The following is a 19,088-nucleotide window of genomic DNA, read 5'->3' as shown; positions in this document are numbered from 1 at the left end:
AAATAATGTTGATAACATTCAAATATATTGGGGTCGATTCCAATCCTTTAGAAAAGTTTATGAATTGATTTATCTATAAATTTTGCCTAGAGGGATATGGCTGCACCTCACTTACGAGGCCCAAAAGAAGCCGAAATGATCATCTTGGGTTGCCATTTCCGTTGCTCAGAGGAGAATTGGCTGATATTTTGGAGCTGGACTGACCTTGTTAGGCAGGATCAGACTGATATACTTAAGGAAAGTTCTCCTTTGTGAAAAGCACAGTGAAACAAGCAACTTTGCAGTTGTTCAGACGTGGCGTACTGCTTCTCTTTGTGTATGTAATTAGCTACAATTTTTTCCAATAAAGTCTATTCTTTTCTTTTAGATAAATCTTTTGCTAAGCTTTTCTAAAGGACTGGAATCCACCCCATTGTTGGAAAATATTCCAGGAACTTGTGATGTGATTAATCCAATAGATACTGCCCTCAAATTCTGCATCTGACCAATTCTCACCTAGATCATACTATTTTATTCCAGTTTTCCATACCTTTTGGTCCTGGAACACCATCAAATCCCGTTCGTCCAGGAAGGCCTGGATTCCCAGGGAAGCCAGGGTCTCCTTTGAGTCCCAGTGATCCTTTCTGTCCGGGGGATCCCGGAGAGCCTGGAAGGCCAGGTAATCCAAACCCAGGATCACCCTGTCAAAAGAAAACAAAACAGAAAATGAAATACTAAGGTTGTTTTATGATAATTTATTATTATTGATATATTTCATTTATTGAGGCAATTATAAAAAATATATCCCCAAGAAAAACATTACATTTTAAAGCAGCAGGTTAAGTTATGTATAAAATCACCTGCCAGTTTAAGGTATCTCTTTACTAAAATCTATTATCTATTTTTTGTTGTTGCTATGTTTCATTTGTTGCCATAGCAACCTGTCATGGAAACCTGCATGTGACCTCCCCTTTGTATAACCACAAGGGAAGCTGAATTAAAAATAATCACATAAAAAATAATATGGCAGAAAAGAAAATGAGCCAAGATGGAGATGTGAAACTTTTAATCATGTCAAATAATATATTTCTAAAAGAGTTGTATTGAGGAGAAAACTGATCTATAAAAGTTGTCCTTAAAACCAAGAAAGCAACCTACACTTGGGAAGCGTTATGCAAAGATGAAAGTCACATTAGAAATTTTTTATGATGCAACAAATTTTTATGATGTATATTATTTATCTGTATGACAAATGTCTAACTTTATTCCCTTAAAGGGACAGTCTACAACAGAATTTGTATTGTTTTAAAAGATAGATAATCCCTTTATTACCCATTCCCCAGTTTTGCATAACCAACACGGTTATATTAATATACTTTTTACCTCTGTGATTACCTTGTATCTAAGAACCTTCTTCCAGCCCCCTGATCACATGACTGACTGTTTATTGTCTATTGACTTGCATTTAGCATTGTTTAGTGCTAGATCTTAAATAACTCCCTGTGCCTGAACACAGTGTTATCTATATGGCCCACATGTACTTTCTGTCTCTTTGTGTTGAAAATAGATTTAAAAAGCATGTGATAAGAGGCAGCCCTCAAAGGCTTAGAAATTAGCATATGAGCCTACATTTGTTTAGTTTAAACTAAGAATACCAAGAGAAAAAAGCAAAGTTGATGATAAAATTAAATTGTAAAGTTGATTAAAATTACAAGTCCTATCTGAATAATGAAAGTTTAATTTTAACTAGACTGTCCCTTTAATAAAACATAAGCTAATATTTATGCAACATGCATAATATTTAAGTGGCTGGTAACCTCTTATTTTAGCAAACCTAAATTTTGTTTTCTCTCACATTTAACCACAACTGTGGAAAGACAGTTCAAATTATTCAAAGTCCCTTATATTTTTGAAAGAATATGTAGCCATGTACCAAAAATCTGATTTAGAGAGAAAGTAGTGTGTATAAGATCATAAAATTGAAAAAATGTAATTTGTTAAAAGCATTATCATCCTCTCCTTGGATCATCCCTCTTTTAGTCCAGTACTTTATAATGATACACAAACATAGCTGTTCTTTGTTTTACAAACTGACTATTCTACAGTAAATTGCTCGGCCTTCATATCTGGGGCCCTAAGCAATACTATTTTGGATACAATACCACTTATGTAGTCATGCTGTTGAATTTATTCTCTACAGTTCCTATATTACTAGGGAACTAACTTTTTTTTTTTTTAAATCAACATATTTTTTTTCTATCCCAAATTTTTGTATATCCTTGTTCCTAATTCTGAAATATGTCATTTTCTAAGTTAATTTTATTCATTAAAAGTATAATAAAATTCACTAACAGTTGTCAATATTGTAATATAAAATGTAGGCTACAAAACATGTGCAAAAATAGATAAAACAGCAAACAATGTGCCTACCTTAGCACCAGGTAAACCAGACTGGCCAGGGATTCCATCTTGACCAGGTCTTCCAGATTGCCCTGGTGGCCCTGGAGGTCCTGGGTTTCCTGGAAACCCTGTTATGCATACAATTATTTTTAGTATTCTACAACCAATGGGGTACATTCTATTTTAAAGCTGTTAAGTAAATGTATCTACCAAAATCATCATAGAGACTCTTGCAGGGAACACTGTTCATAAGCTTTCAACTGGAATAGAAGCTACCTCAATATCATAGTGTATCTTACTACCAAATCTATTCTTTAAAACTGACTAATCACTAGCAATTTGTATAACGTCATGCTGTCATTTTTAAAAATAAGTAAAAATAAAGTTTTATCTATTTTATACAACCAGGAAATGTTTCACTGCCAGATTTAACAGAAGCCAGGTTGTATCTGATGTTGAGGAAAATGTGCACTCTAAGCTAATGGTAATTGCAAATGCTCAATGTGATGTTGTGTAGCCCCAGTGCTTGTATTAGGTTTAAGATAAAAGCGAGCTTGTTCTAACTTTATCATACACACATAATGCAGAGTGTTAAAGGAGACAGATTTTCTTATCTACACTCAACCCCACACAGTTTAGGTGTCATAAACAATATGCTTTAAATATTACCTTTAGGACCAGCTGGTCCGGGAAGTCCAATGCCTGGAATGCCTGGGTCTCCTTTTGGCCCTTGACGACCTGGAATTCCAGGTTGACCAGAATTACCAGGCTCACCTAAGAACACAAAAATGATACATCAGAAACTATACAGCAGGTAATTAAGCAGTATCTTATATTGCTGTACTGTTACCGTTTTCCCATCTCTGAACACAATGTTAAAAACGAACTTGACAAGAAAAACATGGATGGTGGCCAAAGATTAAAATGGCGGGTATCTGTATATAACTCACCTGGAGCTCCTGTGTCGCCTGGGATTCCTGGGGCTCCTGGAGGACCAGGAAGTCCTGGTTCTGTCACAGTTTGTCCTGCAGATCCTTTAGGGCCTAGTAATAAAAAGCATAAATATTAAATAAGCGCTATAAATATTTGTATATGTATCATGATCTAATATTTTCACTTAGTTCATTTTCTTAATATTTTGTCTAAAAGGCTCTGCAACACCAAACTTATCACAATGGTAAACACCCATTAGAATATTTCCAGTTACATTTATATAATATAACAAGGACCTTGTATGTTTTCTGTGGCTGTATCATGAAACAAAAAAGGGTTGGCACATCTAGAATCTCAGAATTGTACGATTATGATTAATGTATGCATTATAAAACTACTGGATTTTTAAACATTCATGCCCAGATTCACTAAAACTTTCTAAGTCTTCAAGATGTAACAGAAAGGTTTGACAGAAGTATGAGGTCCCCTACAAGCCAGATATTTAGGATTATCTTAAATGAGAACAGGTTAGATAACCACAATTACTTGCTGATTATATCACCTCTGCTGCACATGTCATGAAAATCTGGCCTGTTACTTGGTCATGAAAAACTTTGGAACAAATATAGAAACCATGTACGGATAAGACTTTTTATTTAGAGGCAGTTACAAAAATATGGAGGCAAAAAGCCTTGTCAAGCACGAGCTTCTGCCTTACTCATAGACCATGTACCTTTGCTCTAAAGGAATAATTTACATACTGAGCATTCTCACATTCTCTACATTGTGGGTGAAGGTTTTAGGGAGATACAACACAATATAATACTTTGTACTTGTATTGTTTTATAACAGTCTAGAGATATGATTATTTAAATCTAGATGTTTTATTTGTACTGTATTCCAGAGTGGATAAATAATCTTTTTATTTTATTTTAATTTAGATCTTATTTTTTGTTATTATAATTATTATTTATATAGAATTTTTAAAAAAATAAAAAAAATGCCTTTTGAGGAAAAATCTATTTAAAATAGCTTTCTATTTAAGATACATTATAATCCAAAGGTTATTCATTCTGAAATAAGCATTTGTTTTAAATGATGTAGCATGAGTCTGTAATGTTTATTTATTTATTTATTTATTGTAAATTAATCCCATGAATCCATTAATAATAAAGTTCTCTCCCAGAGGTTTCTGTAAGCTTATTTTGGGCCTTTTTTTTTCCTACCTATTATTACATATGCATGGTTTTAGGGAATCGGGGAGGAAGGAGGGTTGCAGAGGAACGCTACACTGCAGCTGTTTGGGAGGGATCAGGTTGGGATCAGGGGGATGGGAGGTGTCAGGTGGGTGGGTAATCTCTACACTGCAGCTAAAATTAACCTTACAAGCTACCTGATTAATGCCTTCACTGCTGGGAATAATAGAAGCGTGGTGCGCAGCTGCATCTAGCGGCATTCTAATTACTAAAAACCAATCGCAAAGCCATATATGTCTGCTATTTCTGAAGGCGATCCCAGAGAAACTGCTACAATCATTTGTGTCATGATTGCACAATGGTATGTAAATAATTTTCAGTGAGAAACCCAAAGTTTGTGAAAAAGTTAACAATTTTTTTTTTATCTGATCGCGCTTGGCAGTGAAACGGTGACATCAAATATACCAAAATAATACCTTGGGTTGTCTATTTAAAAATATATAGTTTTGACAGGCAAATGAAAAAAAATAATATTTCTGTTTAAATGGAATGATAGCAAAAACGCTACAAATTCTACAGTATTTTGGGAAAGTTCTTCTCTGTAATTCCTAGATGTTAATGTAGCAAACTATAATTTAAATTGACTAATGATTTAAATCATGATTTAAATTGTTTCAATTTAAATCAAATCCACCTTGCTGTATTCTATGTGAAACATCTAACAGTGAGTCGTTCTCACTTACTGTTAGAAAAATAATATATATGAAGCTTGACGTTAATGTACAGTGGTATGATTACTTATCACAGATCTTATAGCTCCCACTAGGGAATATTGCTAGAAAATCAGTCTAAGGTTTCTGAAATGTCTGCAAACTAGTAGTTTTTTTTGTGAATATGGGTAAATATCTTTTTTAAACTGAGTTCAACATATATGATGTTTGCCGTTGTATTACACACATATGTGATCATAACTTAACCCCTTCACTACCGAGACCTTCAAAGAAAAACGTTCCCAAAATACCGGAGAATTTTTAGCATTTTTTATATCTTTCCATTTAAACAGAAATAGAGCCTTGGCTTTTTTATTTACCTGTCAAAACTATATATATATTTTTTAAGTAGACAACCCAAGGTATGGATCTAAGCTCATTTTGGAATATTTCATGCCACTATTTCACCGCCAAATGCGAGCAGATAAAAAACATTGTTAATTTTTAAATAAACTTTGGGTTTCTCACTGAAATTATTTACATACTGCTTGTGCAATCATGGCACAAATGATTGTAAAAGCTTCCCCATTGTTCAGAAATAGCAGACATATATTGCCATTGTTTTTTGGTAATTAGAAGGCCACTAATTGCAGCTGCACACCACAATTCTATTATTCCCAATAGTGAAGAGGTTAATTAGGTAGCTTGTAAGGTTAATTTTAGTGTAGAGATTACCCTCCCACCTGAAACTTCCCAAACCTGATCCCTCCCAAACAGCTCTCTTCCTTCCTTTACCCACCACTGGTCACCCCCATCTTAAGTACTGGTAGACAGTCTGCCAATATAAAAAAATGTTTTTATTTTTTTTTTATTACATTTTTAATGTATTTATTTTTTCTGCTTGCTAGGATACCCCCTTACCCTCCAACCCTCCTGATCCCTCCCAAACAGCTTTCTAACCCTCCCCCCTTTAACTAGTGCTGCGATCTTAGGTACTGGCACCTTTAAAACCTTTTTTTTATCTAATGTTTTTTTCTTTTTAGTGTAGTGGTCCCACCACCTCCCCCCCTCCCACGATCACCAGTTAGGGACCCCCACATCCCCACCCCACCTGCTGGGCTGACCACCCGCCTCCCGGATTCCCTCCCACACTTCCTGCCGGCACCAGCAGCTGAACACTACACACATTGACACTGTCTGTGTCACTGTGGTTAACAATCTGGTATCTGCCCTTATATGGAACTAGAGCATCAATAGCGCTCCGGTTCCATATTCGGCAGATACCTAAAGCTCAGGAACTCCAGCTCTCGGCTATGCTTCCTGAAGCTTAGACATATATATATATGTTGTGCTGTACGATAGGCAAAGTACTGCACAACGTATATATACGTCTGATTGGGTGAAGGGGATAAAGGCACACAAAACCCAAAATTTTTCTTTTATGATTCATCCAGAGCATGTGATTTTAACCCCTTAACAATCACGACGTACGCTGTACGTCGCTGGTCATTAAAGGGACACTGAACCCAAATTTTTTCTTTCGTAATTCAGATAGAGCATGCAATTTTAAGCAACTTTCTAATTTACTCCTATTATCAATTTTTCTTCGTTCTCTTGCTATCTTTATTTGAAAAAGAAGACATCTAAGCTTTTTTTTGGTTATGAACTCTGGACAACACTTTTTTATTGGTGGATGAATTTATCCACCAATTAGCAAGAGCAACCCAGGTTGTTCACCAAAAATGGGCCGGCGTCTAAACTTACATTCTTGTATTTCAAATAAAGATACCAAGAGAATGAAGAACATTTGATAATAGGAGTAAATTAGAAAGATGCTTAAAATGTCATGCTCTATCTGAATCACAAAAGAAAAAAATAGCCTCTCCCTCTGGAATGCTTACTAAAATAGCACCCCCATAGAAAGACCTGCGTTGTACAGGGTATGTCACTGGTTATTAAAGGGTTAAACAACTTTCCAATTTACTTCTATTAGTTAATATGTTTCATTCTCTTGGTATCCTTAGTTGAAAATATAACCTAGGAAGGCTCAGGAGCAGCAATGCATTACTAGGAGCTAGCACTGTTTGGTAGCTGAACATAAATGCCTCTTTTCATCGTCTCACCTGATGTGTTCAGCTAGCTGCCTGTAGTGCATAGCTGTTCCTCCAACAAAGGATACTAAGACAATGAAGCAAATAATAGAAGTAAATTGGAAAGTTGCTTAAAATCGCATGTTCTCTCTAAACCATGCAATAAATGTTTTTGGATTTCATCTCCCTTTACAGTTACATTGGTTTAATGTTTATTGTGGTTTACATGAAACATGGAAAGTCTACAATATTTCTCGGATGAAAGCTTGCTTACCTGGCACTCCTGGTGCCCCTGGGCGACCAGAGACTCCTTGCACACCTTTTTCACCTGTTGGGCCAGATGGGCCGAAGCCAGGGGGACCCATTGGACCTCTGTCTCCAGGAAGACCAGGAAGCCCTGATTCACCTGGTTGACCCCTTTCACCTTTCGAGGCAAAACCACTCTATTATTAAATAAAAAACAGATACCTGTTATCTTAGACTATGCCCCTTAAACATGGCACCTGCAATACAATAATTTAATATGAAAACGATTTCAGTGATATAGCAAAGCTGCATTTTAGCTGCAGTCTTTAGGGAGTCAATTTGGGAGATCAGCTTACACTTACACACAGAGAAGAGGACAAAAAGCATTTGCATGCTAACTTTATGCTTCACAGTTAATATTGTTTATTCCTCTACTCTGATTGTTCCTCATATCCAAGAAACCGCATGCCCTCTGTGTGACTGGGTGTCACTTCCCATAGATGCCACAGGCTTGCAGCCCTCTGAGGTATCCAAGACAGAATCCATTTAGTACATTTGGACACATTGTAGACCCCACTATAACACATTTACTGACACTGAGAAGACCAAATATATTAATCTGCAACATTAAAAATGTGACTCAAAGTAGTATTGTGGCCATGATGTTTAAGGAATATGCCTCAGCCTAGCAAATTTAAAGCTGTAAGTGCATAATTATATGACCATCCTAAACTAGAGTCTGCTGGTATCTACACTGGTTGTATGGGAAGGTTGGATCATTCAAAAGGTGAATTCTCTTCAAGCAAGTGCTCTATAAGAGAAGGGAGATGCGGCCTTAAAGGGACACTAAACCCAAAAGTTTTCTTTCATGATTCAGATAGAGAATACAATTTTAAACAACATTCTAATTCACTTCTATTATCTAATTTGCTTCATTCTTTAGATATCCTTTGTTGAAGAAATAGCAATGCATATGGGTGAGCCAATCACACAAGGCATCTATGTGCAGCCACCAATCAGCAGCTACTGAGCCTATCTAGATATGCTTTTCAGCAAAGGATATAAAGCGAATGAAGCAAATTAGATAATAGAAGTGAATTGGAAAGTTGTTTCTAAATCATGAAAGAAAAAATTTGGGTTTCATGTCCCTTTAAGCACAAACCAGATCAGCTTCAAAATAACTGTGACATCCATCCCGAGGATCGAACCCAGGACTCCAGATTTCTAGTCTGCTACTGACTCTTGGCTACTGTTTTGGCCTCTAAGCAACCAGAGGGCTTTGGATTTCCATAGCATTCATGGAGGCCTGTTACCTGAAGTTGCTTGCTCTCCTTCTCTGCCAGCTGCAGGTAATTATAGCAATCAGCCTGCTATTTAAGACAGACTGTCAGTTCAATCTGGGCTCTTGCATTGTGAAGCTAACTCCTGTGTTGGTGCTTCTGATCCTGTGTTACCTGCTTAAGCCTTACAGTCTTTTTGACCTTGGCTTGTGATGTGACTATTCTTTCAGATTCTCCTTTGTTCAGTTTACTTGACTACTCTTCTAGGTTATCCAAAGGTATTCTGGCTGTATTCCTGGTTCTGACCTACAGCCTATCTAAGGGACACTATGTCAGGACTCTCTGCTGCTTGCTTACAGCTAATAACTCTGCAGGCGAGATACCATATGTGGCGCAAGCTTCAGCGCAACTGCTAAAACCCCTGCTGCCCATAATTTGACCTTGCACATCGGGGTATCACATAAACCCTGCCGGCAGTTTATAAAGTGCCGTAAGTCGGATAAACTAGCGATGTAACTAGCGATGTCCAGAAATGTGCGTAAATACAAATTTCTGGAGTCGCCAGTGACTTACGGCACTTAAGAAACTGCCGGCGCCCCAAGAAAATAAAAAAAATGTAAAATCTCCCGTAAAAGTCTAACCCGCTTCCCAAAAATACAGCCGACATGTAAAAACCCCTATATCCGCAATCCCCCCCCACATCGCAACTATTAATAAAAGTATTAACCCCTAAACTGACAACCCCCCACAACGGAATATGCCTAATTAAACTATTAACCCCTAATCCACCATTAACCCACATCCGCCATTGATGCATATCGCAAAGTACCAATTAAAACTATTAACCCCTAAACCGCCATCCCCCACCAACGCAATAAACTTAACTAACCTATTAACCCCTAATCCACCATTAACCCACATAGCAACAAACCTAATAAATCTATTAACCCCTAATCCGCCAAACCCCCACAATGAAAATAACTAATTAAATTACTAAGATCCCTAACATAACACCCCCTAACCTAACCCCAGCTAAATTAACCCCAATTACCCAAATTAAAAAATACTAAGTTACAAACAATTAAAATAAAAAAGATAACATTACTTAAAAATAAAAAATAAACTAAGATTAAATTAATCTAAGATTACAAAAAATAAAAAATTCTAACATTACATAAATTAATAAACCAAATTATCAAAAATAAAAAAATTAAACCTAATCCCTATGAAAATAAAAAAGCCCCCCAAAATAAAAACACCACCTAATCTAACGCTAAACTACCAATAGCCCTTAAAAGGGCCTTTTGTAGGGCATTGCCCTAAGTTAAACAGCTCTTTTACCTTAAAAAATACTGTCCCCCCCTAACAGTAAAACCCCCCACCCACCAAACCCCCCAAAAAAAAAAAAACGAACACTAAAAAATCCTAAACTACCCATTGCCCCTAAAGGGGCATATGTATGGGCATTGCCCTTAAAAGGGCATTCAGCTCTTTTACTGCCCTTAAAAGGGCATTTCTCCATTTTCACAGCATAAGTCCTTACATTAAATATGTGATACCGATTTGCGACACGGTTCTATGTTAGCTTATGGGAGTAAAAATTCCGGGCGACGGGTGAAATATATGCGCCGCATTTTTATGCAGCGCTGTATATGTGATACCAAAACTGCGTAAAAACTGGTGTCACCGGGTTTTGTGGGCGACGCCGCATATGTAATCTTGCCCTGCATGTTCATCTGGTTCCTGAAGCATCAGTTCAAGTGTATTATGTAACTACCCTCCTGGCCAGTTGCATGGTTACCTGTTTACAGCATATTTAGGTATCCTGCCTGCTATTTCAAAGTTACCTGAACAGCCAATAAGATTTCAGCAGCTCTCATCCTATTGACTGATTTGAATTAGAAGAATCAAATCAGCCAATAGAAATGCAAGGTACACCATTTTAAACGGCTACCTTGCATTCAACTTCAGTGTACGACGGTAACCATATGAAGAGGACGCTCCGTGCAGGATGTCTTCCAGGATAGCTCCGCTCCGCAGGGATGAAGATAGAAGACGTCCGCGAGATGGACGAAGGAGTCGCCGCCTGGATGAAGACTTCTCGCCGCCTGGATGAAGATGGATGTCTGGACTTCAGGAACCGTGAGTAGATTATATGGGGTTAGTGTTAGGTGTTTTTTTTTCATTTTTTGGGGTGTTTTGTTTTTTTTAGATTAGGGCTTTGGGCAATTGTAAAAGAGCTGAATGCCCTTTTAAGAGCAGTGAAAAATGGCAGAATGCCCTTTTAAGGGCAATGCCTATACAAATGCCCCTTTAGGGGCAATGTGTAGCTTAGTTTTTTTTTAGACTTAGGTTTTTTATTTTGGGGGGTTGGTTGGGTGGTGGGTTTTACTGTTGGGAGGACTTTGTATTTTTTTACAGGTAAAAACATAATTTATGTAAGAACTTACCTGATAAATTCATTTCTTTCATATTAGCAAGAGTCCATGAGCTAGTGACGTATGGGATATACATTCCTACCAGGAGGGGCAAAGTTTCCCAAACCTCAAAATGCCTATAAATACACCCCTCACCACACCCACAATTCAGTTTAACGAATAGCCAAGAAGTGGGGTGATAAAAAAGTGCGAAAGCATATAAAATAAGGAATTGGAATAATTGTGCTTTATACAAAAATCATAACCACCACAAAAAAAGGGCGGGCCTCATGGACTCTTGCTAATATGAAAGAAATGAATTTATCAGGTAAGTTCTTACATAAATTATGTTTTCTTTCATGTAATTAGCAAGAGTCCATGAGCTAGTGACGTATGGGATAATGACTACCCAAGATGTGGATCTTTCCACACAAGAGTCACTAGAGAGGGAGGGATAAAATAAAGACAGCCAATTCCTGCTAAAAATAATCCACACCCAAAAATAAAGTTTAACGAAAAACATAAGCAGAAGATTCAAACTGAAACCGCTGCCTGAAGTACTTTTCTACCAAAAACTGCTTCAGAAGAAGAAAATACATCAAAATGGTAGAATTTAGTAAAAGTATGCAAAGAGGACCAAGTTGCTGCTTTGCAAATCTGGTCAACCGAAGCTTCATTCCTAAACGCCCAGGAAGTAGAAACTGACCTAGTAGAATGAGCTGTAATTCTTTGAGGCGGAGTTTTACCCGACTCAACATAGGCAAGATGAATTAAAGATTTCAACCAAGATGCCAAAGAAATGGCAGAAGCTTTCTGGCCTTTTCTAGAACCGGAAAAGATAACAAATAAACTAGAAGTCTTACGGAAAGATTTCGTAGCTTCAACATAATATTTCAAAGCTCTAACAACATCCAAAGAATGCAACGATTTCTCCTTAGACATAATGAAGGAACCACAATTTCTCTACTAATGTTGTTGGAATTCACAACTTTAGGTAAAAATTCAAAAGAAGTTCGCAACACCGCCTTATCCTGATGAAAAATCAGAAAAGGAGACTCACAAGAAAGAGCAGATAATTCAGAAACTCTTCTGGCAGGAGATGGCCAAAAGGAACAAAACTTTCCAAGAAAGTAATTTAATGTCCAATGAATGCATAGGTTCAAACGGAGGAGCTTGAAGAGCTCCCAAACCCAAATTCAAACTCCAAGGAGGAGAAATTTACTTAATAACAGGTTTTATACGAACCAAAGCTTGTACAAAACAATGAATATCAGGAAGAATAGCAATCTTTCTGTGAAAAAGAACAGAACGAGCAGAGATTTGTCCTTTCAAAGAACTTGCGGACAAACCCTTATCTAAACCATCCTGAAGAAACTGTAAAATTCTCGGTATTCTAAAAGAATGCCAAGAAAAATGATGAGAAAGACACCAAGAAATATAAGTCTTCCAGACTCTATAATATATCTCTCGAGATACAGATTTACGAGCCTGTAACATAGTATTAATCACAGAGTCAGAGAAACCTCTTTGACCAAGAATCAAGCGTTCAATCTCCATACCTTTAAATTTAAGGATTTCAGATCCTGATGGAAAAAAGAACCTTGTGACAGAAGGTCTGGTCTTAACGGAAGAGTCCACGGTTGGCAAGAGGCCATCCGGACAAGATCCGCATACCAAAACCTGTGAGGCCATGCCGGAGCTACCAGCAGAACAAACGAGCATTCCTTCAGAATCTTGGAGATTACTCTTGGAAGAAGAACTAGAGGCGGAAAGATATAGGCAGGATGATACTTCCAAGGAAGTGATAATGCATCCACTGCCTCCGCCTGAGGATCCCGGGATCTGGACAGATACCTGGGAAGTTTCTTGTTTAGATGGGACGCCATCAGATCTATTTCTGGAAGTTCCCACATTTGAACAATCTGAAGAAATACCTCTGGGTGAAGAGACCATTCGCCCGGATGCAACGTTTGGCGACTGAGATAATCCGCTTCCCAATTGTCTATACCTGGGATATGAACCGCAGAGATTAGACAGGAGCTGGATTCCGCCCAAACCAAAATTCGAGATACTTCTTTCATAGCCAGCAGACTGTGAGTCCCTCCTTGATGATTGATGTATGCCACAGTTGTGACATTGTCTGTTTGAAAACAAATGAACGATTCTCTCTTCAGAAGAGGCCAAAACTGAAGAGCTCTGAAAATTGCACGGAGTTCCAAAATATTGATCGGTAATCTCACCTCCTGAGATTCCCAAACTCCTTGTGCCGTCAGAGATCCCCACACAGCTCCCCAACCTGTGAGACTTGCATCTGTTGAAATTACAGTCCAGGTCGGAAGCACAAAAGAAGCCCCCTGAATTAAACGATGGTGATCTGTCCACCATGTTAGAGAGTGTCGAACAAACGGTTTTAAAGATATTAATTGAGATATCTTCGTGTAATCCTTGCACCATTGCTTCAGCATACAGAGCTGAAGAGGTCGCATGTGAAAACGAGCAAAGGGGATCGCGTCCGATGCAGCAGTCATAAGACCTAGAATTTCCATGCATAAGGCTACCGAAGGGAATGATTGTGACTGAAGGTTTCGACAAGCTGCAATCAATTTTAGACGTCTCTTGTCTGTTAAAGACAGAGTCATGGACACTGAATCCATCTGGAAACCCAGAAAGGTTACCCTTGTCTGAGGAATCAAAGAACTTTTTGGTAAATTGATCCTCCAACCATGATCTTGAAGAAACAACACAAGTCGATTCGTATGAAATTCTGCTAAATGTAAAGACTGAGCAAGTACCAAGATATCGTCCAAATAAGGAAATACCACAATACCCTGTTCTCTGATTACAGACAGAAGGGCACCGAGAACCTTTGTAAAAATTCTTGGAGCTGTAGCTAGGCCAAACGGCAGAGCCACAAACTGGTAATGCTTGTCCAGAAAAGAGAATCTCAGGAACTGATAATGATCTGGATGAATCGGAATATGCAGATATGCATCCTGTAAATCTATTGTGGACATATAATTCCCTTGCTGAACAAAAGGCAAGATAGTCCTTACAGTTACCATCTTGAACGTTGGTATTCTTACATAACGATTCAATATTTTTAGATCCAGAACTGGTCTGAAGGAATTCTCCTTCTTTGGTATAATGAAGAGATTTGAATAAAACCCCATCCCCTGTTCCGGAACTGGAACCGGCATAATTACTCCAGTCAACTCTAGATCTGAAACACATTTCAGAAATGCTTGAGCTTTTACTGGATTTACTGGGACACGGGAAAGAAAAAATCTCTTTGCAGGAGGTCTCATCTTGAAACCAATTCTGTACCCTTCTGAAACAATGCTCTGAATCCAAAGATTGTGAACAGAATTGATCCAAATTTCCTTGAAAAAACGTAACCTGCCCCCTACCAGCTGAGCTGGAATGAGGGCCGCACCTTCATGTGGACTTAGAAGCAGGCTTTGCCTTTCTAGCTGGCTTGGATTTATTCCAGACTGGAGATGGTTTCCAAACTGAAACTGCTCCTGAGGATGAAGGATCAGGCTTTTGTTCTTTGTTGAAACGAAAGGAACGAAAACGATTATTAGCCCTGCTTTTACCTTTAGATTTTTTCTCCTGTGGTAAAAAAGTTCCTTTCCCACCAGTAACAGTTGAAATAATGGAATCCAACTGAGAACCAAATAATTTGTTACCCTGGAAAGAAATGGAAAGTAAAGTAGATTTAGAAGCCATATCAGCATTCCAAGTTTTAAGCCATAAAGCTCTTCTAGCTAAAATAGCTAGAGACATAAACCTGACATCAACTCTGATAATATCAAAAATGGCATCACAGATAAAATTATTAGCATGCTGTAGAAGAATAATAATATCATGAGAATCATGATGTGTTACTTGTTGCGCTAAAGTTTCCAACCAGAAAGTTGAAGCTGCAGCAACATCAGCCAAAGATATAGCAGGTCTAAGAAGATTACCTGAACACAGATAAGCTTTTCTTAGAAAGGATTCAATTTTCCTATCTAAAGGATCCTTAAACGAAGTACCATCTGACGTAGGAATAGTAGTACGTTTAGCAAGGGTAGAAATAGCCCCATCAACTTTAGGGATTTTGTCCCAAAATTCTAATCTGTCAGACGGCACAGGATATAATCGCTTAAAACGTTTAGAAGGAGTAAATGAATTACCCAATTTATCCCATTCTTTGGAAATTACTGCAGAAATAGCATTAGGAACAGGAAAAACTTCTGGAATAACCACAGGAGCTTTAAATACCTTATCCAAACGTTTAGAATTAGTATCAAGAGGACCAGAATCCTCTATTTCTAAAGCAATTAGTACTTCTTTAAGTAAAGAACAAATAAATTCCATTTTAAATAAATATGAAGATTTATCAGCATCAACCTCTGAGACAGAATCCTCTGAACCAGAAGAGTCATCAGAATCAGAATGATGATGTTCATTTAAAAATTCATCTGTAGGGAGAGAAGTTTTAAAAGATTTTTTACGTTTACTAGAAGGAGAAATAACAGACATAGCCTTCTTTATGGATTCTGAAACAAAATCTCTTATATTATCAGGAACATTCTGCACCTTAGATGTTGAAGGAACTGCAACAGGCAATGGTACTTTACTAAAGGAAATATTATCTGCTTTAACAAGTTTGTCATGACAATCAATACAAACAACAGCTGGAGGAATAGCTACCAAAAGTTTACAGCAGATACACTTAGCTTTGGTAGATCCAGCACTAGACAGCGATTTTCCTGTAGTATCTTCTGGCTCAGATGCAACGTGAGACATCTTGCAATATGTAAGAGAAAAAACAACATATATATATAAAGCAAAATTGATCAAATTCCTTAAATGACAGTTTCAGGAATGGGAAAAAATGCCAAAGAACAAGCTTCTAGCAACCAGAAGCAATGAAAAATGAGACTTAAATAATGTGGAGACAAAAGCGACGCCCATATTTTTCACGCCAATAAGACGCCCACATTATTTGGCGCCTAAATGCTTTTTGGCGCCAAAATGACGCCACATCCGGAACGCCGACATTTTTGGCGCAAAATAACGTCAAAAAATGACGCAACTTCCGGCGACACGTATGACGCCGGAAACGGAAACGATTTTTTTGCGCCAAAAAAGTCCGCGCCAAGAATGACGCAATAAAATGAAGCATTTTCAGCCCCCGCGAGCCTAACAGCCCACAGGGAAGAGTCAAATTTTTGAAGGTAAGAAAAAATGATTAAATCAAATGCATTATCCCAAATATGAAACTGACTGTCTGAAAATAAGGAAAGTTGAACATTCTGAGTCAAGGCAAATAAATGTTTGAATACATATATTTAGAACTTTATAAAAAAAAGTGCCCAACCATAGCTTGGAGTGTCACAGAAAATAAGATTTACTTACCCCAGGACACTCATCTACATGTTTGTAGAAAGCCAAACCAGTACTGAAACGAGAATCAGCAGAGGTAATGGTATATATAAGAGTATATCGTCGATCTGAAAAGGGAGGTAAGAGATGAATCTCTACGACCGATAACAGAGAACCTATGAAATAGACCCCGTAGAAGGAGATCACTGCATTCAAATAGGCAATACTCTCCTCACATCCCTCTGACATTCACTGCACGCTGAGAGGAAAACCGGGCTCCAACTTGCTGCGGAGCGCATATCAACGTAGAATCTAGCACAAACTTACTTCACCACCTCCATCGGAGACAAAGTTTGTAAAACTGAATTGTGGGTGTGGTGAGGGGTGTATTTATAGGCATTTTGAGGTTTGGGAAACTTTGCCCCTCCTGGTAGGAATGTATATCCCATACGTCACTAGCTCATGGACTCTTGCTAATTACATGAAAGAAAGAGCTGTTTAACTTAGGGCAACGCCCTACAAAAAGCCCTTTTAAGGGTTATTCATAGGTTATTGTAGGCTATGGGGTGTTATTATTTTGGGGGGTTATTTTTATAGGGCTATTAGATTAGGTGTATTTGTTTTTATTTTTGATCATTTCGTTTATTATTTTTTTGTAATCTTAGTGTTTTAATTTTTTGTAATTTAGTGTTTATTATTTTTTGTAATTTTAGATTTTTAAATTTTTTTCGTAGTGTTAGGCTTTTTTAATTTGTAATTTAGATTTTTTAATTGGTATTTTTTTTAATTTTATTAGAATAGTAATGTTAGCTTAATTTATAGTTAAACATAGACTTCATTTAATTTAACAGGTAAGTTTTTATTTATTTATTTAAATATAATTATATTGTAAATTAAAGTTAGGGGTGTTAGGTTTAGGGGTTAATAGTTTAATTTAATGTTTTTCGATGTGGGCGCCGGTGGTTTAGGGGTTAATAGGTTTATTTAGTAGCGGTGATGTGGGAGGCCGGAGGTTTAGGGGTTAATAGGTTTATTTAATGTCGGCAATGTCGGGGAGCAGCGTATTAGGGGTTAATAGCTTTTATTTAGGTGTCATGATGTCGGGGAGCAGCAGATAAGGGGTTAATAACTTTTATTACTGTCGGTGATGTTGGGGGCGGTGGATTAGGGGTTAATAACTTTTATTAGTGTCAGCGATGTCGGGGCGGCTGATTAGGGATGTTTAGACTAGGGGTTTAAGTTAGGGTGTTAGGTTTTAAAAAAACTTTATTTTTTCCATAGATATCAATGGGGTTGCGTTACAGAGATCGCCATTCCTCACTTCAGGTGTTAGTTTTTTTTCTAACACTCTCTCCCCATTGATGTCTATGGGGGAAAGCGTGCACAAGCACATAGACTCAGCCCTTGGCTTTTGTGCGGTATGGAGCTTAACGCACCATAACACACAGCACAAGAAGGCTTTTAAGTAACTCGTAAACGCAACTTTTTTGGCATTATTTTCGCACCCTGTTAAGCGCAAAACTCGTAATCTAGGCGTTTGTTAGCTATAAATCATATCTATAACAAAAATGAGATTTGTTTGCAGTACACATTTATTATATAGTTTGGTAATTACAAGCGCCTACACCTATGAAACCACAAGCACCCAAAATAAGTCCCTAAAACCTTTAAAAAAAACAATCATCCAGATGGAGGAAGCGCCAAAGAGGCTAAAGTGGTTAAAAATATGCAAATGTAAATAGAAACTTAAGTCTATAACAATTTATTATCTAAAACATTTAGACATCTAAAATAAATAACAGTAAATAACAGTAGGGTACCCTATCAGTTAAAACATAATACATATAACAATAGTGACATTTTTATTATATAACTACAAACTTTGCTAAAATATACAGTAACAAGTGTAGGAAAAAGGCTGGGAAATACTGATTTGAAGCAAAAATTTAATGGCAGGTAACAAGAGGCACAGCTATTCTACCCAACCTTTCTTGATAACTTGCTTTCTTCTAGAGGAATTTTGTCTATTTGGAGTAACTTTAAAGAAGGCATTATTTTTAATAGTAAATAGTAGTAGTAGCAATAATAATAATTATATAATTTAGACATTATGGGATAGATTAAGATTAGAGCGCTATTGTTTGCGTTTTGCATTCAAAAGTTATAAGGGCTCAAAGATATAAGGTCTCAGGTGTTAAAAAAAGGCCTGCAAAGGGTTTTAACATAAAGATACAGTATGGTGAAAAAGAAAGTACAACCTCTTTGAATTCTATGGTTTTACGTATCAGGACTTAATAACAGATCATCTGGTCCTTATCAGGTCTTAAAATTAGGTAAATACAACCTCAGATGAACAACAACATTACATATTGCACTGTGTCATGATTTATTTAACAAAACTAAAGCCAAAATGGAGAAGCCATGTTTGAAAAACTAAATACACTTTATGATTCAATAGCTTGTA

General features: G+C 37.3%; 1 protein-coding gene across 1 annotated transcript in view; it reads right to left on the bottom strand.

The window, feature by feature from the left end:
* COL4A5 (collagen type IV alpha 5 chain) overlaps window positions 1–19,088 on the bottom strand; it is a 310,651-nt gene that overhangs the window by 110,258 nt on the left and 181,305 nt on the right. Inside the window, exons 25-29 of the mRNA XM_053699143.1 lie at window positions 7,583–7,751; window positions 3,330–3,422; window positions 3,049–3,153; window positions 2,410–2,507; window positions 530–680 (exon numbers count right to left, since the gene is read on the bottom strand). Of these exons, the coding sequence (XP_053555118.1) occupies window positions 530–680; window positions 2,410–2,507; window positions 3,049–3,153; window positions 3,330–3,422; window positions 7,583–7,751 (616 nt within the window). The remainder of the gene's footprint in view (window positions 1–529; window positions 681–2,409; window positions 2,508–3,048; window positions 3,154–3,329; window positions 3,423–7,582; window positions 7,752–19,088) is intronic.

This window comes from Bombina bombina, chromosome 1, assembly GCF_027579735.1.
Source record: "Bombina bombina isolate aBomBom1 chromosome 1, aBomBom1.pri, whole genome shotgun sequence".
Lineage (NCBI taxonomy): Eukaryota > Metazoa > Chordata > Amphibia > Anura > Bombinatoridae > Bombina > Bombina bombina.
The sequence above is the reverse complement of the archived record's forward strand: the minus strand, read 5'-3'. Positions and strand labels throughout refer to the sequence as shown.